The sequence below is a fragment of the Pezoporus occidentalis genome, unplaced genomic scaffold (assembly GCF_034315485.1).
Source record: "Pezoporus occidentalis ecotype Australia unplaced genomic scaffold, CSIRO_AGI_Poc_V1 ctg16, whole genome shotgun sequence".
Taxonomy (NCBI): Eukaryota; Metazoa; Chordata; class Aves; order Psittaciformes; family Psittacidae; genus Pezoporus; species Pezoporus occidentalis.
In genome coordinates this window covers 8700804-8724484 of record NW_026913425.1, presented here as the reverse complement: position 1 = coordinate 8724484, position 23681 = coordinate 8700804, and the positions used below count along the sequence as shown (strand labels likewise).

Below are 23681 nucleotides of genomic sequence, written 5' to 3'. Positions count from 1 at the left end.
TGTTATTAAAAAAAAAAAAAACACAAACATACAAAGTATTGAAAGTCCCCTGTCCAAATGCTATTTGGTGCAAATAGTATAAATAACTATTTCTTATGAAAAAATTTTAAAACAAAATAATACAGCTATTTTAGAGAGCTTTAGATTGTAGCATCTGTTTAGCTTACTCCCCATCACAAAACTGTAGGGTACAACTCCATTACAGTATGCTTGCACTAACTTAGATAAACCAGGTTTTATATTAACATGGTTTAAACATCATAATTAAAGATTAAAGCTATGTGCACATTAATCAATTGTAAAGTTAACACTTTTATTTCAAATACTACAGAACTGACCAATGTCTACAAAAACTCCTCAGCAGAAAGTGTTAGCAATAAAGTCATCAGGAATTTCTAAGAAGCCACTAGTAATGCCATTTTTTTAACAGGCTGTGTAATTTTGAACATTCCTTGCATATATTATTTTATCTGAAAATAGAAAACTCTCTAGATGTGAAATCGCACCAGTTTTAAAACACAGACATTTTTAATATATATTTTTGAGGTGGTCTGGTTTTGAACTTTTACTTGCCCAAAGGCTCAATGATGCATCCTTTGATCCACTTAATTCATTCTTTTCTGGGGCACTCAAATTTTCACAAGCATCAGCTTAGAAACTTTTAGATCAGCATACAGCAAAATAGGATGGCTTTCATAAGCATACATCTGCCACACATGAATTATATTACTTGAATAAGTTGCATCTTAAAGCTAGCTAGGCTATTCCTCCAACAACCATTTCAGAATTCCACACAATATTGTCCATAAGAGATTTTGCTGTTACATCACTCTGAGAAAGTAAAAAATTCTGAAAAAATAGTACAAATAGATCCTGATATCATTTACTACCTTTGGAAAATAATCACAAATTGTGATTTGCTAATGTACTCAAACAGTCCATTCACCAAAGAAATCCAAGCAAGACCATTCATGGTAGCAAGCACACACATCAAGCTGAAGAAAAGTTATCAGGTAGTAATATACTTCCATACGTAATGTTTTTATTCTAAACATAAACAGGCATTTTTATCCAGTTTTTACACAGATGCAATTCCCTCTTTTTCTTCTTTCCTTCTCGGCTTCCATGGGATTTCAGTTGTACAGGGCCTGCCTAGCAAAGTTTTGGTGTTGTTTGCTTTTAGAGAAAAACATGAAATAAATTAATTGAACCACCTTGTGACTTCTACTTCTTTCACACAAATCTTAAATTATATGCACATCAACAAAACACAAAATGTTGATTTGGAAGCAGAGAAGTAATGCATTCAGAATATATGCATGGAAATCAAATATGTGCACAAAGGTTTCCATTTTCATTATTATTATAAAGCATGAATTTGTAGGTTTGGCTCAAATATATGAATACTGAAAAGCAAAATTTGCATTATGTCATATAATTCAAGGTCAGTATGTTTTAAGCAATAAAAAATATTTCTGTGAATACAGGTTCAAAATATCCCCTTACAGCTAACTGGAGCATGTCTATTATTGTTGTAACCAGAGTACTGATTAGAGAAATGAATCCTGTGTGGACTGATGTACTAAGGATCATAAAAAAAAAAAAAAAAAAAATATCGTGCCCAAAGTTACATACAGCTACACAGTATCAGAGTTGGGAATGGTCTCTGAGTTTTTATCACTGACCTGTCCCACTGAAGCTTCTTCACATTCCCTTTAGTAAAAATAACTTATTCAAAGTCAGGCAAGTTAGATTTATTCCACAGAAGCGAACTAGATTGAATTTATCAGCAAAGCTTAAATATAAAAAGGGAAAAAACTAAGGCAAGGATTTCTCATTTATATATCTATAGATAGATACGTAGATGGATACACGTCAAACCTCCTACGCATATTAACACTACTGTTATTCAGCATGAAATATAGTTTTAGGTAGGGACATCTTAGTTACAACACTGTCTCCTTCATTAAGGCTGCACATTAATACAACCAAGGTTATTTCAGAGTGCTACCAACACAAACTCCTGTTCAATCCTCTTTCACATACTGCTAATCTCCTGTTCTGCATTTGGTTCTGCATTTGATTCTGAATGGCACTGGCTACTCCTTTTATGTAGCTACTTCTGCTCCTCCTCTTCTGAAAAATGTTTTCTTATTGTTGCCACATTTTCAATATCACATTACAAAATTACTTTACTAGTTGCCAATGCAACTGCAAATTAACTACTTTGCTCTATCTAAATGCAGTTTGAGTCTCCAAAACACTTCTCATTCAAATAAAAGCAACTAATCTAGCAGTGTTCCTTAATTTTCATTTGTTTTGTTACCTCTGGTCCCTGTTTTCGTTTTTAAGTATATGATCCTCTGTAACAGTAAGACTAGAATACATTGCCTATTCATAAAGCTCATTCCATACTTTCAAAAGCCAAATATTTTAGCCAGTTTGCTCCAGAGATGCCATAGCATGTTTTCCGCTCTGGAAATAAATGGTTTAATATTGTTTCTCTAGTACCTTAATCATTTATTCCAGGCATACTATTAGGAACTTTAAAAAAAAAAAGAAAAAGAAAAAACACTGTGTTCACACACACATACACACCACGTGCGAGACCTACAGACATTTACTTACACGTATTCTTCCACACAGCTTGAGAGGTCTCCCTTACACACTTTCACATTTAATCTAAAGCGTTGGGTATGCCTACTCTGCTTATGATCTCTGTTTAAAGCTTAAGTTACTGTTACTGCATAAGCACTGGTAGTCTTTTTTTATCTTTGCATTCATACTTGAGTTCATACATCCTAGACTTAATATAAATTAGGTCCTTTATAAGTTCATTTTATAATACTATATTTTTGTTATTTTAAATCCAATGCCCAAAACTCAGAAAATGCCCCTTATATTTTTGCTGTATGAATTACTGTCTTGATAAGATTTTTTCAATAAATACTTGGTTTATTTTTATATGTAATTTTGAAATATATCAAAAAATAGTGAAAATCAGAATATAGAAAGTCTCTAGACAACTGAGTAGTATGTAGCAACCGACTGACATGCTGAAAATAACCAAAAATGCTTTAACTGCTATTCTAGCATTAAGCAGATGGGTAAAGCAGACTTGCACACCATGGTTGGAAGGACCCTTCCTGAATCACACAACTGAAACATGAGTAATGTAATTGACCAGTTTTAAAAAGTTTTGCTATGCTTTTTTTCAGACATTATTCCAGCTGTTCGGCAGGTACCCCACATGCATATAAACACAGATATATACAAGTATTTTTCTGTGCTCCTGGGACTTCCATTTTAATGATCTGTACATGGAGAAGAGCTTCAACAAATGGTTTTGAAAGGCGATAGATGGCATGGGAATTAAATCATAGGTGTATGGCCAAAAAATTGAGACATACACATTTTCAATCATAGAAACACAAGGACATTTACTTCAAACAAGCCAAATTACACTATGCAAAATGCCACAAATCCCTGACTACAGGGCCAAATTCCATTCTTGTCAGGTAGGTTCAGCTTTAGTGATTTCAACAGAGACGATATAAAACTACAAGTGCTATGACAGTAGTGGCAATTTCTGTACATCAAATATTGGAATTACTTTTAAGACTCTGCTAATTTCCAGTTTCTCTTAATTGCATGTATGTGTACAACTTGAGGGAACATTAGTTTTTAGCCAATTTTTTCCATCCCTACTACCTGATAAAGAGCTCTAATAATCATCTCCTTGAGAGATGGTTAATGAGAACACCAAAAAATATACCATAACCATTTCTTATATGGTACCTATATAGTCCAGATAAAACTACAAAATAAACAGCTACAGTTTGATAATGGCAACAACACCGAACGGTTCATTCTTAAGGAAGCTCTCATTATCTCATGAGCACAGAACATGGTTTCAATTTGTATTTAATTAAATCAAAAAAAAAAAAAGCTTGAAAATTAAAAATTAATACAGGTTACTCAGTGTTAACTAGGGATATGTGTCTAAAACATACTATCCCGTTCTTATACTAATCCTGAAAGCTTTCATATCTCTTTGATTGTCACTTAAATTACCATAATGCACTACCCCCTCTTTTTCAACTCAGTTACGGGATTCTCATCTGCATCTTGCAGCATACCACGGTAAAGAAGAAAAGCCCAGAGCCTAACCTCTGTTCTTCTGGAAACATGATCACTGTTTTACAGTGTTAAAGAAAATTAAACTAAACAGGATATGCCTGCATCCATCCCACAGCCAACATCAGCATTATACTTTAAAACACTGGAACACCTAGTAGATATCACAGCTGCATCTAACATTTAAAAAAGCCAGTTTCACGTATTCATGTGCCTCACAAGAGTAACTGCTGCTTTGGCCCACTATAATATTTCTTTATAGTGTTTCAACTTCAAAACAAAGTTTACAGGAAACAAAGCTTGCATTTTTAATCATAAGTTTACTGATTTTAAAATGACAATGTTAGTATATTTTATTGGTATTATGTCATTTCTGCCTTCAGTAACGTGAATATTCAAATCATACCCATTTCCTATACGTAAGAATTAATCTGTTGCTTGGTTACTGCAGAAAATTACATCTAACCCAAATCTTCACAAAGATAATCTCCTAGAAGAGTTAATGGGGGGGGAAGGGAGGATGGAGTACACTATGGACATGAAGGTAACAGCAGTATTACAGAAATTTCAAATTATACAATGAAGGTAAAACTGTCTCACATTATTTTTTTTTCACATTCTTTCCTAATGATACGACGTCCATTGCTCTTCTCAGGACATCCTCAATGGCTCTGCCTTTTTTTCCTACACTGGCTACACATGGAACTTTAACTGCTGGATAGCAGGAAAGGAACCAGAACCAAGATAAGGGACCAGAACAGAGTGACAACAGAAGCCATACTCATACCTCAAATAAATCTAAAGAATATTTCCAGTAAGACAAATTCATTATCTTTTTACACTTCTGGCTGAAATTTTGCAACCAAGAATGCCAAGACATGAAGAAGTCTCCCTTTCCAGATACGCTAAAGTTCACACACATAAAAGACTAGCACACTGGGCTCAAACCATGACCCACAATTAATCTTAAGTATACCAGCAGCCTCAAAAGAGCATTTAGCACCATGTATCAGGAAGCCACTAACCAGCATTCCCAGAAAAGAATAAGCACAAAAGACCCTGATGGAGAGTAACTGAAGCTCTTATTTATTATGAATGTCTCAGAAATAAGAAGTTTGCATGTACTTTTTAAGGATTACAGTATCATATTTGATGATACGCCTCCTCAGAATTGCCAGAGGTAAACAGATATACAGTTTTTAAAGGAAAATGAAATGCAAGGTACTTTTTTTCTTTAATTAAGAAGATTCTAGTTTTGAATGCTATTGAATGAAAAGACTAGCTGTGGTCTACAACAGACATGGCCATAATAAAATGCATATCACACATATTTCTTCTTTATAAACTAGTTCATTTTTTATCTTTATTTGGGTTTTTTTTCATCTTGCAGACTAACTCTGGTTCATAAAATAGCATCATATAGCCAGAGAAAGTAAAGAGTACAATTTATCCTTACCTGTCTTTGTTTTACACAAAATACGCCGAAGAAGCAAGCACATTAAACATGAGAAAATGGACAAAAATAGAATAGGATCAGTATCATCTCCCCAGCTGGTCATAAGGCACTTCCTGGGTTTTTTGCTAGATGCCCAGGAAACGGGATTAGAAACTATGAACAGCTAAATAAAGCTATTATTATAAACAATATGAAAACAAGAATATTTTTTTCAAGTTGGATCCACGTACATAATTCACAGCGTGATACATACCTAGAATCTTCTGCTCACATACACATTAAGGGTGTGAATCTGTTGAGCAGAAGTCACTATGATGAATTTGCTGCTTACTGTTCACGATGAGAGGACTGCAATAGATCATCCCCACACAAATAAATAGGTTCCATAATATAACTGAATTTGGGAAAAGCTCAGCTAAGGTTCCCAATGTCATCTATTTATTATATTCCTAGCCCTGATTGCAAAGGCAATGCAATGATAGCTAGTACACCTCAAATTCTCATTAACAAAAGTGTAAGACAATCACCATTAAAAAGAAAACTATTTCCATTCAAACACTATCTCATCAAACACTACCTTCATGCAGACACCCATTAACAATAGCTGGATTATTTGCTCCAGTAAAGTTACACACAACCCTAAAACACCAAGTTCAACACCTGGTAAATCTGGATTTTCCAATTTATTTTGTTCTGATTTGCCAAAAACTAGTTTAAGTCTGCCTTTAAGAAGAAATCCTCTTTTGCTGTTGTAAACATGCGAACAGTTGATTTTTAGACAGAAAACAGTACACATCGTCTTCATTAGTTTACATGAAACATCAGAGATACCAGAAAGCCCTTTCTTAAAACAGTTCAGAATCTATTAACTGAAAATAATTTGGAAAAAAAAAAAAAAAAAAAAACAAAAAACTACATACTCAAATGATCAGTTTTGCAATCAGCAAAATACAAATACTGGAAAAAACAAGTATTAGGAACCATTTTCCTTCTACATTATAGAAGTTTACCTTTGCAACTCCAGCCCTATGAGCACCTTGTGATTCCATGTACACCAAGTATTTGTTGAACTCCCTGAATTCATCCATCGAAGGCCTAAAAGTCATGATTTTGCAGCTTGGGTTTGGAGGACTATCTGAGATGACAGCAGACATTGCAGTTCCTTTCAATCCAGCTTTTAAGAGAAGGGGAAAAAAAGGAAAAAAAAAAAACAAAATAAACACACTGAAAAGAATTATCAGTAAAACAAATTCTGAGATTTGACATATGTTTCAAACAGGAAAAAAGCTTTCAAAATCCTCTGCCCATGCTACCATAAAAGGCACACATGTATACTTTTTCTCCTTACTCCTTCAAGAATATCTGGCCCTTACCCAGCACAAACACTATCACGACAGTCCAGTCCATACCTCCATTTTTATGGCATGTTTCCTCTAGTTAACCTTTAATATCACAGTAGCATCTTCTGTGTCGATCCATCTGCAAGCTGCTGCCTTTTCCTCTCTAGAGATTTACATTACACAGACACCATCTAAAGTAACAATGCTACGCATTTGATAAAACATTCCCATTTAGTGTATGGAGAAAACCAATTACTCATTCCCAGTCACACTACAAACATAGAGAAAGCACCTCGATTTCCTAACTCTTGTATCAGCTCTTGTATCCGGTTAACAACTGGACTATTATTAGCCCTCATTCTCTGAAATCTCCTTAACAGAAACAAAGCATGCAAGCAATGTAATGTGTGGGGTTTGTTCATCAAGAAGTTTGGGGGAAGGGAGGCTCTCCGTGGCTGTCGTTATGTGAAACAATACTCCTTTTGACTCTGTAACTGTTGTACTCTGTAGGTAATGGGGGGAGGTCAGTTGTATTGTTGCGCGGGATTGTGAGAGAGAAAAGGGGGCTGGGTGGCTCGAAGTGGTGTCTTGTTGCAACGCTTGAGGGGAGGGGGCTGCGACGGTGAGGAGGCTGGCAGTGGACGCTTCTCGAAGCCTCTGGCAGCTTCTCGAAACTTCCCGAAACTTTTCAGTAATGAGACCCCTGCAACAAAGGGAACCAATGGGGAAGAGCCATGTCAACATCCGAGTGAGGAGGGGCGACAGGATTGGCCGGGGCCTTGAACCGGAGAAGATAAAGGACCGCCTCCCAGGGACCGCGTGCGCGCGTCTTGGGCGGAGGGGAGGGCTCCCCGGCGCCCCCAGCGCTGTTTTATCTGCTATATCTTACTCAGTTTAATAAAATTTATACTTTAAACCAAAATTGGCTAGAATATTGATAACAAGCAATACACATAAAGACAGCGATCTCTGTGACTTCCATTTCTACATGGAGGATGCTTTTATGTCTTTCCATGTTTCGCCCTCCAACAGGTATTTCAACATTTAGCCTGCTTTCTGTGTCATGATTTTTCTTCTTTTTGCTTCCCCACTTCACCCAGCACATCACTCTCTAGCTAGTACTTGATTAAACTACTTCTATGCTCCCACCTTCAGTAACGTTCTATTCCTCACCCTATACTACTTTCAACCCTGTTCAACATGAAATGTACCATATTTCTACAACTCGAACATTCTGAAAATCAGTACCACTTTAATTTGGGAGTATTTTTGCATTTAAATTATCAAGTCCATATAGGCAAACACACCTCAACATGTATAAGTGGGATAACTTCCCTCAGCAGTAAACACTTGGCTCATATGTAACGCGCCCTTCATTTATTCCCATCCATTAAAGTTCCATGTACAATCTTGCTTCTATGACCAGTCCCAGGAAAATGAAACTCAGATTTACGACCAAAGATGAAGCTATGCTTTCCTTCACTGTGAAGTACAGCAGACAGCGTCTACTACTTATGTTTTACTGACAGTAAAGTGACATTAGAAATATAATCAAACAGGGTATTTTATTCCTCTGTACAAAATCAGGTTTTAGGCTTACACTTTTATATGTATTAAATAAGAATATAAATCAGTGAAATACACACACATACATACAGACACTACCTACCTCAAAAAAAAAAAAATAAATAAAACTCTCTGCTATTTCTCCACTGGGAAAAAAATTTAATAGTCCTTCATTATTCATCATTTTGCAGTTTTTAATCCATTCCACTGACTGTATAAAAGATGATACCCAGCAGTGAGCAGTTATTTCATTATAGCATACAGGTTAACATCCTTCTCTCAACTCTTCCAGTATTACCCAACATTGTCAGTGCAGTTTTGGGGGGCTTTGTGGGGAGGCAGAGAGGGCAGAGAGGAGGAGTGTTACTTATTCTTTGATTAGTTTGGTTTTTGTGAGGTTTTGTTTTTTTTTTAAGCAAGTTACTTCAGCATCCATTCACGAATTTGTCTTTTACACCACTAATATTCTTTCCTATAGTGGATACATGAACTTCTCAATAGCGTGCTTTATCCACTTAACATGCCCAGTACTAAGTTCAGTGTCCCCAAACCAAGTCAAGCATTCCTAAAACACTAACGGATTTGGGGGGGGGGCAGAAGGACATGCTGCAACAAGCAGTAGCTGAAACTGGTTCAGCTAACTAATAACTGAACTGCTTTCTCACTATTTCGACATCTCCCAGACATGTAATTTTATCCAAGACCAATCACAGCAACTATTTCCAATTAATTCAATGTGATATTCGTAGACAGTACAAAAATGGGAAGATCAGCTGATATACCAGAGGGTTGTGCTGACACCCAGAGGGGCCCGGACAGGCTGGAGAAACAGGCCAACAGGAACCTCGTGAAGTTCAACAAGGGGAAGTGCAAAGTCCTCCACCTGCAGGGTGGAGGGTTTGGGAAACACAGCCAGCAATGTGCCCATGCAGCAAAGATGCCTAAAGGTGTCCTCAGCTGGATTTGGAGGAATGCTGCTAGCCAGTCAAGTGGCCCAGAAAGGTACTGGAGCATCTCTCTGAGGGAGGTAGGAGGGTTCAGACTAGGGGAGACAAGGAATGGGGGAACCATATCAGTGTATATAAATACCTGCAGGAGGGTGCAAGGGGGAAGGTCCCAGGCTTTTATCAGCAGTGCCATGACAGGACTGGAGGCAATGGGCACTGGCTGAAACAAAAGAGGTTCTTCCTGAACATCAGGAAACAATTTTTTCACTGTGAGCATGGTCAAACACCAGAAGAGAGAGGCTGTGGAGTCTCCATCCTTAGAGATACTCAAAGCCCAAACGGACACAGTGCTGATCAATCTGCTCTAGCTGACCCTTCTTGAGCAGCGGTGTTGGGCTACATGTTCTCAAGAAGTCTCCTCCAACCTCAGTGAGTCTGTGATTCTGTTATCTTATCCTCACATAACTAGCTATAAAGAGCAAGACTCTTCCCCGTGGCGGCCAGAGACAGTATAACTGACAGTAGGCACAAACCAAATACACTAAATTCTGTTTAAGCATAGTAAAAAAATTAGCACAGGGATGATCGAATACTGGAACAGGCTGCCCAGAGAGGTTGTGGAGTGTCTACCCCTGGAGATACTCAAAAGCCAGTTCAACACTGCCTGAGCCATCCAATGCAGTGGAGCCTGTTCTGTGCAGGGAAACTGAACTGTCTCCAGAGGTCCCTTCTAACCTCCCCCGTTCTCCAATTCTGAGCTCTAAGTTAAACACTGCATCTGCACAGCTAAACAACCTTTTTATCCTAGTTTTGTCTATGGGCAAAAAACATATGCAAGCACAGTGTCTGTGTATGTTCCTACAAACCTGAGGCTCTGTTTTACATAAATTTTTGGGATTAAACTTGCCTTAGATGAAGAAGTGTAAATCTCAAAGATAAATTATTTCCTACACTCCTTATGAAAATGGGTAGAGACAAGTAAAAGCTATATCCAAGTGGTTCAGCTATGAGAAAAACTGGGATGATTTCAGCTAGTATCTGATTTCAAGCACCAGGCACAACAGACTAATTATCACACAAATAAGCATGATAAAAAAACTTCTCAACGAAGACATCTCACCAGAACACATCGGTTTTACTACCTGAGCTGCTTTAAAAGTAACAATGTACTGAATGAACTAATTATACCCTAGCACTCAGCCACAATGAAGAAATTAGTTAATTTAAGGATTGTTACTCAAACTAATAAACACCAATTGTCAATCTAACTTCCATAATTACACATGCCACCATGTTTGCCTGCTGCTTGATTCCTAAACTTCTGTTTGCAAAACATACCAAAGTAAAGATACTAGCTAGGTTATTTTTTTTTTTTCATCTCTGGAACTAAATTAAGGCTCAAGCATATAACTGAACTGTACTGTACAGTAATGAACCCACATCTGTATCACAGGCAGAATTAGTAAGTTCTAACTAATCACGAAGACACGTGTAGCATCAGAAAGGCAGAATTTCTGATCAACTTAACTGAAGCGCAAAAAATACAATTTTTTTTTAACACAGTATCTTTCTTCCCACCTGCTTCCATGCATCTTAGGGTCCTGTTCCCTATCCAGTGACCACAAAGAGCAGCCAGCTATGTCATTTTTGGTGGAAATACACTGTCAGATCCATGCGCCTACACTACCCTTCTTCCTCCTAAAAAAAAGACTTCATTCACTTACTGGGTAAGCAGCTCTTTGGTAAGCACAATGTTTGTAAGAACACTCCCTGAGCAGATTCTGCTATGTAACCTCCATAGCTGAGGAGATAGAAAGACCATAAAGACTGTGCAGTACTTGCTACACTAGAAGTCCACAGACTTCTCAATAGACAATGCTATTCACTTTTTGATTTCTTAGTAATTTAACACCTGTACAGCTGTGACCTATCAGTTGAGACTTCTTAATCTCATTTCCCAATTTTATTATTGCAATAATGTTCATTACAAATGTCAATCTAAAACAGAAAGCACCAAGACCGACTTACATGGTTTAAATTTACCACAAAAACAAAGCTATGCTGCAAACCAACTGTACATGTTTGCCTTCCAATTCTCTATGTAATTTTCTCAAGGGCATTGTGGAATTCAAGAGTTCTGCATACTTTCTCCCACCAAATTCCTACTTCTGCTCTCTCATATGCAAAAATTAATTAATACACTACCAAATCATAAAAGCAACAGAAAATATAGTTCAGTATAAGAGTTACAAAGCCTCCAGAGGTTCTTTTGCAGACAAGAACGTAACTACTAAGATGCCATTCTAAAGTAAAATCCACGCAATCATACTATTACTGTCTTAACTATTCCACATAGGTGTGTATACATAACTATTTTGTGATATTACAGAGCTGTGCATGTTGAGAAATAAAACTTCCAGAGGTTTTATTTACTACGACACAATGAAAATGTGCAAGACATTAGTAAACACAAAAAGTTACAGAAACAAGGGCAGTTATATTCATTTAGGCTGCACATTATAGAATAGAAAGACCAGTAACATATATATATATATATATACTACTTGTTACAGTTATTTCAAATCCCTAATATCAACACTGTAATCATCCATTTTCTGTCCCCCTTGCAAGATAGTATTGCATACAGACAAGACTGACCATAACCATATAGAAAAGCAGATGGCAATGTGAATAAATGAGAAGACATTCTCCACTAAAATTAGCATGCATTAATACCTCACATAACACTGAAGAAAACCTTTTTAACTAATCGAGGGAAGGCTTTAGTTAAACAAGCTCCAGCTACGAGCCTAATCCAGTAAACAGCAAACCTGCCCATAAATCTTGAATGTCTTGGTGATCAAGTAGTGTGCCAACATCTTGAAACATGCTTGATTACACAGCGCAACATTTAGATAAAATGCAAGCATGTAGCTTATCCAAGTTTGCCGGGTAAAGAGCCAACAGCTGGGTTAAAGAATCTGATTAGCCTTTTGAAGAGTTTATAGCCATTGTCAGGCCTTGTCAAAAGACCTTCAAATCATCAGCCAAGAGCACGTTAATGCTACATTTGTCTTAATACAACAGAAGTCACATGAGGTCAGCACAATCTAATCAACCACATCTATGTCAGTATGTGGCCCAAAAAAACTAATGAACTTAGCTCAAAATGCCAAAGTACAACACTAGGAAAGCTGATATACACAACTCACAGCAAGATGAAATCTCATTAATGTTACCAGTATTTACATGATCCAAGATGCAAACTCATTTCACCAGTTATGATGACAGGCAAGTGCTTTGTAAACAAATCCTTTAATATTTAAGTTGTATAGCCTGTACAAACATAACAAACTTGACTCTTTAATGTATACATTAATGACCATTACAAAAACCTGACAAAAGACTGTAAAACTAGGGGTCTGCCAAAGAGAAGCGGGTGGAGGACACAACAGAAAAAGAAGGAAGAAAAGAGTAACTTTCTGCATGCTTTGACATTAGTAACTAAAGTTGGACATGGGAAGAATTCATTACCTACATCTACGAAACAGAATTTTACCATATTACATGCTTACCATATTACATGCTTTATTCTGTATGACTGCTTGGCAAATGCAGAATCTACAGGATTAGCTCTTCTATATACTAAGAAAAGGACCTCTATACCTCACCACAGCAAATTGAATCTTAACTATAAAAAACAGTACCAGGCAGCTACGATTTCCAGCCTCAAACAGAACACTGTCAAAACAGTGGACTGCTTTTTGTAACATCTACACCTTACCATATTGTTAAAGCTATGAGGGTGCTCAGTATAATTTAATGGTGGGAGAATTATCTGTTAAACACCATTTTTCCACTCGGAATCCTCCATACCAAGAACAAAAAAAATATTCCCAAAATTGAAAAAGATCTACCAAGTTTCATTTATTTGGTATCTAATATAGAAATCCAAACTACCAATTTTGTTTAGTCAAATTATAAGCAAGAGACTGATTTACGTAACTAGAAAATACTCTATTAAAACAGAATGAAACACAACAGAAAAACAGCATGTTAATCTGCTGTTGGTTAAAACACACAAAAACCTGCAGTCTTCATTACACGAAACCAACTTTCAGTATTACAGCATAGTCTTTCCACCTTAATACTAAGATGTCAGATCTCCTCCGAAGGCTATTCACTTCCTTTTGCTTCTAGTGTAAAAGGAAATAACTAGTAGAGTTCCACCCTCACCAGCAGGGAACCAAAACTTTCTGGCTTTAAACCACACAAGACTTCACATAACTGTTCTTCCAAAGATGCTTTTGGGAACCATCTTGTTTGCCAAATGGTGCCCACATTGCCCCTGTACTGAAAACACTGCTGAACAAGAAAGAAGAAAACCAAAACACAGCCTGCTTGTCCCGCTTTCGGCTAGCATAGAGCTGTTTTGTTTTTTTCTTAGTAGCTGGTACAGATCTGTGTTTTGGATTTCTATTTAGCACTTCTGTAAGTTTATACTTATGCGTTGATAACAAAGATATTTTAGTTGTTGCTTGACAGTGCTTGTTCTAAATAAATGACCATTTTCCCATACTCTGCCTGTGACCAGGTGCACAAGATGCTGGAAAGAACAGGGACAGGACATCCGACCTGCACTAGCCAAAGGAGTATTCCGTACCACAGAACATCCTGCCCAGTACTAGGCGAACCTGGCTGGGAGCCACCAATTGCTGCTCAGGGATGGGATGGGCATCGGTCAGTGGAGTGGTGAGCAATTGCAGTCTGCATCACTTCTATTTCTTGAGTTTTATTTCTCCCTCCTTTCTCTCCTTTTATTCCTATTATTATTATTGTTACTATTGTATCTTACTGCATTTCATTATCAAAATATTCTTATCTCAACCTGCAGGTGTTACCTTTTTCCAGTTATCCTCCTCATGCCACTGAGCAGGGAGGGGCAGCGGGAAGGAAGCAGCTGCATGGTACTTAGTTGCCAGCTAGGGTTAAACCATGACACACTACCTCTGCTTTGCTGTACACAAAATTGTAAGCTAACATGGAAAAGTGCTAAATAACTATTAAAAAATAGCAATATCCACAACCTTTTCCCAACAACACAAATTAAACAAATTACATAAAGCAAGTTCCAGTAAATGAGAAAAAGAAGGAAGATGGGAAGAAAAAAAGAACAAATCTAGGAAAGTCACCACTTCTCGCAGGTAAGTCAGTTCAAACACACAATTTGCCCTTTCCTTTTCTTGAATTTTTTACCCACACTATGGGACAATAAACATCTGAGGAAGAATTAATTCATCCTGAAAAAAATTGTTCAAATAACAATAGGAAACTAAACTTCAGAGAAAGGCATGCACAAAAAGCCACAGCATGAGGCTGATCTGAAAGAAAGCACAAAATAATGTAATTTAAAGACGTTTTCAGATACGCATTTCCAATTTGAAAAAAACAAGACACAGCAATCACATTATGAAGTACTAGCCACCATTTTTTAAGGAATCACTCAATAAAAAACAGTTTATTGGCAAAACTTGAGCAAAACTTTATTTCCCCTAACCCTTATTTGCAGAGTTTGCTTTGGGGAAAGGGGGAAAAAAAAAAAAAGGCATTTGTACAACCAGCTCTTCAAGATATGGAAAGGAAACAAACTGCAGATAAATATGTCTTACTCTGCAATACTCTAAACAGCAATTTAATTTACAACATAAACAAAAACTCCTTAAGCTCATCTTATTTTTACCACATATACAGGCAGATTCACTTCTGCATTTTCCTGAATAATTTTTAAAGAGTTTTTAGCACAACCTGTAAGTAAGTACTATCCAACTCCCAACATCATTTGCAAAGCAAATCCAAAGATACAAGATACTGCAAGAGTGCACAGTCAATAACTAGCTGCATGAATTACTTTCACTTAACTGGAATCATAAAAGCATAGTTTGCAGGTCCAACTATTCCAGAGCATGCAAATAGTTAATTCTTAATGTAATTTGGTTTTGCATACTTATGTTTGAATTGTTCCTTTACTAATAGAAAATGTACATGCAAATTATGCCTACCTAGTTTATGTATCTGGCTTTGAAAAAGATTCCATTTCCCAGGAATTCCAAATCTGTTATACAGGTTATTGATCATATTAACTTCTGTAAAAGTCTGTAAACTTTAGAGAAGCTTACAGACTTCTACATACATCTGCAATGTTAATTTTAGTTTTAAATCAAAATTGTCCTTTTTTTTCCAAAACATTTATGATTTATAAAGCTCAAAAGCATAGGTTCATTTACCAGTTTAGCAACTTAAAAATTGTTTTAAGCAAAGAAATAAACTGTGAAAATGAAACAAGACCTGACCCAGCACTGTCCTTTTTGTGATAAAGCATCTATTATGAATAGCAAGTTATCTAGGTCTTCTTAGAGACAAGCAACCCGCTACTAACTAGCGATTTAATTTTATTAGACAAAACCCAGCAGAATTCCATAAGTCTACTAAGCTAAATCACAACAGCCTCAATCGCGTGATTCCACATTTTAGAGGCAGATATGTCACAAAGGAACTGGAACATATTTTATTTGTGAAACTCTACAGTATCTGTAACAGTCAGTGAATTATCCTGTCATGTCTGAGAATCAGAAAGTGAAACCAACGTTGAAATTTTTTTCAATATTCAGTATTCACAAGAAGATGTGGTTTGAATTTTAACTCCTGTAATTCCTACACCTTAAAAAACTTGACATTTTTTTCAAATCTGTTACTTCTGTATATTGTCCTCAGTTTTTAGGGTATGCTGTCCTAAATATACTGTCCCAAGCATACATCTAACATTTGTGGGACAGTAAACAAAATTCAGGATAAAAATGAGTGCTTGCATAACTCAGTAGTCGGACTATTCATGTTAACATCTTACCCACTATGCAAAATTCCACAATTTTCAAGATATGAAATAAAGTTGGAGCAAAATGCAAGCCTACAGCAGAATGAATTATGATATACGACGTCACCTAAACAAAACCTGAAGTACAGCCTAACTCTGCATATACTAAAACTACTGTAGGCTTTATAACCCACTCTGGACTTCTTATCAGCAAATTATTACGAACACCTGCATTATGTGATTTGATTACAAAAAGATTACTACCTTTCAAGTACAAAATAATGCATTTCTTCAAAATACCTTATGAGTCAGTCTATGACTCTAAATGAAAATCAAGAAAAGAACACATCACTTGTTCATTTTGAGATATGAAATACTAAGCTATCAAATTACTATTGAGATTTCTTACTAGATAAGTATTAACATCTTGGCATGTCAGAACACCGTCTTTTGAACCATTCATGTGATGATTCAAAGAACTTGAAAATACCTTGTATTAGCAGAATTACAGTAAAACACAGTCTCTTTGAAGCTCTGTGTATACTAAAAATGTATTCCAAAGTGTATTAGTTGGGGTTTTTTTATGTTGAGGATAGTAGGATAAAAATACCGCCTTCATGAAACAAACTTGACCAAAACTGACACCAGCATATACCCCATTCACATTCTGCTCAACACCATGCTGACGAAACATATCCCAGCAAAAGACACCTACAGAAAAAACTGAAGATCTTCAAGTGAATCAACTGCAGTATTGAATAGACCAATTGAGAGCTGTTGAAACTTAGGAAGTTCTAAATCTACTTAATCCAGTAATTTTCAATAGGTATGACATCACCATTTTTTTTATTATTAATACTGTGCTTGCTCATAATCTTAGAAAGATTCCAATAGTTAGCACTTGACAACATAATTTTCTGATTTTAATCTAATTTTCTAATTTCTAATAATTCTAATTTTAATTAACTGTGGCAACTGTGCATTTAGATTTGGTGCAGAACTGTTTACCTGATTTGTTTAGAAATCAGACCAAGAGATGCAAAATTCTGTACTCAATACACATCGGAAATTTAGGACTAAGAATTACAGGACTAGACTATTTCATCATATTTACCACTTAAAAAATAAAAGGGGGGGGGGGGGGAGGAGGAGGCTATTTAATCATACCCACGTCTTTGAATGAAACATTGTGCCTGGGCTAGTCCCTAGAAAGGAAACTGCTCTCATATACATCCCTATCTGCAGCGAGCTGAAAGAAAATCATCAGTTGCCAGCAGTCAATAACAATACTCCAAACCGAAGCTGATAGGAAGATACGCGTGACTAGCAGTAGCTCAGTTTACTCTCATTTCGACTACTGAAAAGGAAATCATGCCTGTATTTTATGTTGTCTTGTGTTTGGAAGGTACTTCTGTGAAGTAGTACCATCTGCTAGTTATCACAGGTCAAGTAAAAATAAGGGGAAAGCCCAAGACAAATTTTATACCATGGTCATTTTCACATGCCTGAATCATTAAAAATGTGAACAAAACAAACAAACAAAAAAAAAATCCCACAGTACAGTGACAAAAAAAAAATAGCCTGCACTGGGGTGCCAGGCAGTTTCTTTCTTGTAAGAAGCATTTCAGTTTAAAAACCTCTGATTTAATAGCCACCAAATAACTTCTATTGCTGCTGTTGCTATCTCAGAAAAGACTGCAAAGAATTATACAGCTGCAGTTTAATAATAAAGAAAATAAAGTATAAGCTTTATATAAGTAGTATAAGCTGGTACAGATCCTCGAAAAATACTGACACCAGCATTTTTCCTAACACAGTTAACCCGGGGGGGGGGGGGGGGGAAGAATTAAAAAAAAAAGGTATTTTGTATACACTTCTCATTTCAGATTGGCAGTTAAAATCCAGCGCAGAAGAGAGAAGACTCATGTACAGAGAAGGCTCCCGTAACATGGTAAGACGCCCTAATCTTGAAACTAGCTCCGAAAGTGTGGAACACTATAACCACAATCAGACAGGTGTGGTACCAGCGCTTGGGAAGTGTGCTACTCAGATGACAGCTTTAAAGTCTTTTCATAACACTTTACACCGTTAACTTGAGGAACACCTTAAAGACAAGAAGAAACGACGGAGCTGTATCACCGCGGCTGTATTTTGTAAGAGAGAGAGGTTGTTTGGAAAGTCCACAGGATTTCATCACAGCCCACAAAGACACAGAGAGAAGTAACACCGTATTTCGCTCTGCCCACCCACTTCGAGCACCTGGGGCAGCTGCCTGATCCGTCGGAGAGCTTTCCCCCGCCCGCCCCGCCCCAGCATCGCTGCCCACAGGCGGCAATACGAGACGCGGTTTTCCGACACCTGCCAGTTTCGTTTCCTCAGCCCCGTCCAAGCCGCCATCCCCTCTCCCGCAACGCGCAGTCCCCGCACCGATTCCCTCCCGTCTGCGGAAAGTCCCGACCCCTCATGCACCCCAGCGGGGGCTGTCCGGCGACACAGCGGCCGCTCCGCCCTCGCACCTGACCGCTGCGGCCCGCCTCGGCGCGACAGCCGGCAAGACACTGCCCCGCTGCCGGGACCCGCCGCGCTCCGACCGAACCGACGCCGAACCCCCTGACTCACAGTGACCCACCTCGCCGCCATCACCCCCCCCGCCCCGGCTTTCCCGCTGGCCCCCCGCCCATACACACCCCGCACCCCCGCTCCGATCTGGCAGGCTTCCCCACGCCTCCTCCCTCCCGCAAGCGTGCTGCCTCTCTGAGCTCGCTCTGCACCTGTCCGGGAGAGGGTTAATGGGGCGACCGCAGGCAGAGGGAAGGCGAGGAGGAGGGGGGGAACGGCGGCAGTGCGCTGAGCTCGGCTCTCCCGCGCCGCTGCCACCGGCGGGTCCCCGTCCCCGTCCCCGGTCCCGGTCCCGGTCCCGGTCCCGCCTGCCTTTCCCCGCCGCGCCGCTGAGACGCCCCGCTCTGCGTGCGGATGACAGCTGCTGCCTGCGCATGCGCGCGGCCGGGTTGGTGGCTGGGGGGAGGGGGATCGGGTAGGCGGAGAGCACGTGAAGAGAAGCGGCGCCTGCGTCACGTGCCACGGGAGGGCGGGGCCGCCGCTGCCTCCGTGAGGAGCGCGGCGCTGCGGGCGAGGCCGCGACTCGCGGAGTGGTCACGTGGGGGTGCTCGTAGCCGGAGGGTGGTCACCTGGCGCGGCGCCGGGCGGGGCCAGCCCGAGGTGCGTTACCTGCCGGCCCGGAGGGTGCGGGTGCGTTCCCCGAAACGGTGAAAATAGACCAAATTACAAAGGACGGGTCTTTCTCACAGGTACTGCTTGAAGCATGCCGATTATGTTATGTCTTACTTTACACTTAATCGATCTTTGAGTGCCAAAGACTTTTTTTCAGGACTAATGGAAAATAAAGGATTTATTTTATTAAGTTTTTTAAGGCACATATCTAATGCTGTAACTTTTCTGTGCTCAGAGACTTTCTTGTTTGTCATTTGGACGCAGCACTATGCTTTAAAAGAGACTAGTTTACGAGTACTCTGTGTGCTCTACCTACAGTCCCAAGAAAAGTGCAACTCTATCTTCAAATATCACTGTACGGCACCATAATGTCCAGCGGTTTCTAAAATGAGTCATCCTCGTCTGCCTAAAGAAAGGGATTGTTTCACTGATACACGTATAAGAAGCTGAGGGAGTAGTTTGCCTTCTTCTTCAAGCCTTTTGGGTGGTGAAGAAGATGTTTATTTAACACTTACGGGAAAAGAGTGTGGTAGAATGCAGTTCCTCATTCAGGTTTTTCCCTATTCGTTGATCCAATTATGAAACACAGAAGATTGATGACTTAATTGTTTTTTAGTATGATCTCTAGCACTCATGCTGAGTACTTGTTGAAGAGAAAGTATATTAGTGACACTTCTAAGTACTGAGTCAACCCCTCTCCCCATCTGGTCTTTCAGCTTACAAGTCATAAACCCACAGTGTCACAGAATGGTCTGGGTTGGAAGAGACATTAGAGATCATCCAGTTCCAACCCCCTGCCACAGGCAGGGACACCTTCCACTAGACCAGGTTGCTCCAAGCTCCATCCATCCTGGCCTTGAACACTGCCAGGGATGGGGCAGCCATGGCTTCTCGGGGCAACCTGTGCCAGCACTTCAGCACCCTCATAATGAAGAATTTCTTCCTAATGTCTAATCTAAATCTCCTCTCTTTCAGTTTAAGACTATTCTCCCTTGTCCTGTCACTGCTTACTCTTATGAGAAGTCCCTCTCCAGATTTCTCCTAGGTCCCCTTTAGGCACTGGAAGCTGCTCCAAGGTCTCTCCTGAGCCTTCTCTTCTCCAGGCTGAACAAGCCCAACTCTCTCAGCCTGTCTTCACAGCAGAGGTGCTCCAGCCCTTGGATCACTTTTGTGGCCTCCTCTAGACTCACTCAAGCAGGTCCTCATCCCTCTTGTGTTGGGGGCCCCAGAGCTGGATGCAGCACTGCAGGTGGGGTCTCACAAGAGCAGAGCAGAGGGGCAGGATCACCTCCCTCAACCTGCTGGTCACGCTCCTTTTGATGCAACCCAGCACATGGTTGGTTTCTGGGCTCAAGCGCACACTACAGGGTCATGTTCATTTTCTCACCAACCAACCAACACCCCCAAGTCCTTCTCCTCACAGCTGCTCTCAATACAGTCTCTGCCCAGCCTGTAGCTGTGCCTCGGGTTGCTCTGACCCTGGTGTAAGACCTTGCACTTGGCCTTGTTGAACTTCATGATGTTTGCACTGTCCCACCTCTCCAGCCTGTCCAGGTCTCTCTGGATGACATCTCTTCCCTCCAGTGTGTCAAACACACCACACAGCTTGGTGGCATTGGCAAAATCTCTGTGAGTTCATTAAATGCCCGGGGTTTGTTACAGTGTCACCAAAGCAGACCTCTCATTGCCACCAGTTCAGTGCTCCCAAGTGATGGACTGAGTGCAGGTGAGCAGCCTGAAAGTATGAACACTCATCATGCTACAGCTATGGAAAACTATGCCTTGATGTCATTTTTCAGAAACAGTAACTTAACACCTCTAGCTTGCTAGGTGGAAGTAGGGACAGTCACCTTCCTCAAGATGGTTATGTAGCTATGTATGTACAGTAGCCTAATATATTTTACTAAATTGTTCTGGCTGTGTGCTTTCAGTAGTCGCTAATCACCTTCATTACTTTACTGGGTTTCATCTCAAAGCATCTGTGAATTTGCTGACGTTCTAGGTGACATAAATATTTTCTTACTGAGGTTTCAGTCAGATTTTCTGCACTATCTTCTTGCCTTTCATGTTTTGGGCTATGCCGTAAGGTTTCATATTGTGTAGCAGTAATTCTAAGAAATCTTTTCAGAATTCAGCAATGTGTTTGCTTAACATGACAGTAGCACAGCCACTTAAAAAGTAAGGTCACTTTCGAGGCAGTTCTTGCAGAAATCCACTGCAATGCTGTTCAAAGTCCATGAGATGGCAGCAAACACCAGAAGCAAAGCGCTGCCAGCCCAAGACAAGCTGCTGGCAATGATCAGATTTTGCCATGTTCCTGACAGTATTCTCTAGACTGTGCAGGTTGCTGTAATTTCTGTTATCCTGCATTGAGTTACAAATCAGGACCTAAGTGCTGAATGTATTCTAGACTGAAACTTTCTGTAACCTGTATGTTTAATTAATAGAGTGCAGTTTAGTAAGAGGAAACAGAGGTGCTTTAAACTACATATCTTTTGTCAATTTTACATCTTTTTTTATCATGTTTTCATCTTAAAAACGTTGATAACAGTATGTAAGCTTGTATCCCTTAGTGTTCTGGAAATTCATTTACTTACAAACTTTGTAGCTGCTAAATGTTTCAGTGGCATGAGCATGAAGTTAGGCATATTTTAACTGGGAATAATGTACAATAAAAACGGTAACAATACAAATAATTTTCCCAAGGATATAGTCGGTAGGCAGCCTCCTTCCATTAAGGTCCTTTTATTCCAGTCAAAATATTTCTCAAGTGGTCTGCTCAGACAGAAGTTATGGGCTTGATGTAGAAATTCGCAGAATATCTCTGCCCTGTTGCAAAGGCCAGACTAGATAATCATAAATACAACTTCTGACTTGAGAACTGACAATGAGGTTTTTTTGTTGGCTTTGTTTGTTTGGTTGTTTGGTTTTTGCTGCATTTATTCTAGACATCTGTGCTGGTTTTGGCTGGGTGGAATAAATTCTCTTCATAGTAGCATGGGGCTATGTTTTGGACTTGTGCTGGAAGCAGCATTGATCACACAGGGATGTTTTTGTTATGGCTGAGCAGTGCTTACACAGCATCAAGGCCGGTTCTGCCTCCCACCCCACCAGCAAATAGGCTTGGGGTGCATGAGAAGCTGGGAGAGGACACAGCCACGACAGCTGACACTGACTGACCAAACGGATATTCCAGACCGTATGGCATCATGCTCAGAATATAGAGCTGGGGGAAGAAAAAGAAAGGGGGGGGGGGGAATTAGGAATGATGGTGGTTGTCTTCCCAAGGGGGCATGAGCCACTGCTAGGCACGATGGAGCCCTGATTTCCTGGAGAGAGCTAAACATGCCTGCCAATGGGAAGTAGTGAATTAATTCCTTGGTTTGCTTTGCTTACACTTGTGATTTTTACTTTACCTATTAAACTGTCTTTATTTCAACCCATGAGTGTTCTCACTTTTGCTTTTCCAGTTCTCCCTGCCATCTCACTGGGGTGTGGTGCTTAACTGCCTACCGAGATTAAACCATGACATGCTTTATGTTAAATGTAAATAAAACCTTCTTGTATTTAATATTGATCACTTTCATTAAAAAGCTTACCTGTTCAGACAGTGTTTCAGTCAATAGTCTTTTCCTCTCAAAAATTGTCAGGATACCATGGAAATGCTAGGCATATTGGCTAAAGGATGCCCTTGTGCCATGCAGGGCAATACTGCTGGAGCACTGTACTGCAGGTCTACCAAGGCATCAGGTCTCAGAGGCCAGATTCTGGTCTCCCAGCCAGTTCAGCTCAGTTGAAGAGCAGTCAAGGGTTCATTAGTATCTAACAGCAAACATTAAATAACATTGTATTATTTGGTGACACTAGATTTTTCTTTGAGCGTGTTGTTGCTCTCAGTTTTATGAGAAATGTAATGCTAATTTCCACTAGTACTGGGCAGGTTGACAAGAATCTTGATTGTACTGTTGTGTGACAGGAATAAGAAATTAACAACACATAATCAGGTCACCTTGTCTCACCTCTGTGTCAGTGAAGTTGTATTCCGTTCAGTACAGCTAGTTGACCTATTTTTAGTAGCATTTTAGGTCGCAACTTCTATGATGTCTGCCCATTTTCTCAGCAACACCCATGTG

General features: G+C 39.4%; 1 protein-coding gene across 5 annotated transcripts in view; it reads right to left on the bottom strand.

The window, feature by feature from the left end:
• Positions 1-19141, bottom strand: part of LOC134160491 (lysine-specific demethylase 4C-like) — a 71740-nt gene extending 52599 nt beyond the window's left edge. For 2 of the 5 annotated variants that reach the window (XR_009963561.1, XM_062612567.1), the window contains exon 1: positions 6604-6985. Coding sequence is in view for 4 of the 5 variants with exons in the window: in XM_062612567.1 (XP_062468551.1) it covers positions 6604-6747 (144 nt within the window). In the remaining variant the exon portion in view is untranslated. The other 3 variants (XM_062612564.1, XM_062612565.1, XM_062612566.1) reach the window with 3 other exon arrangements.
• Between the last annotated feature and the right edge of the window lie 4540 nt (positions 19142-23681).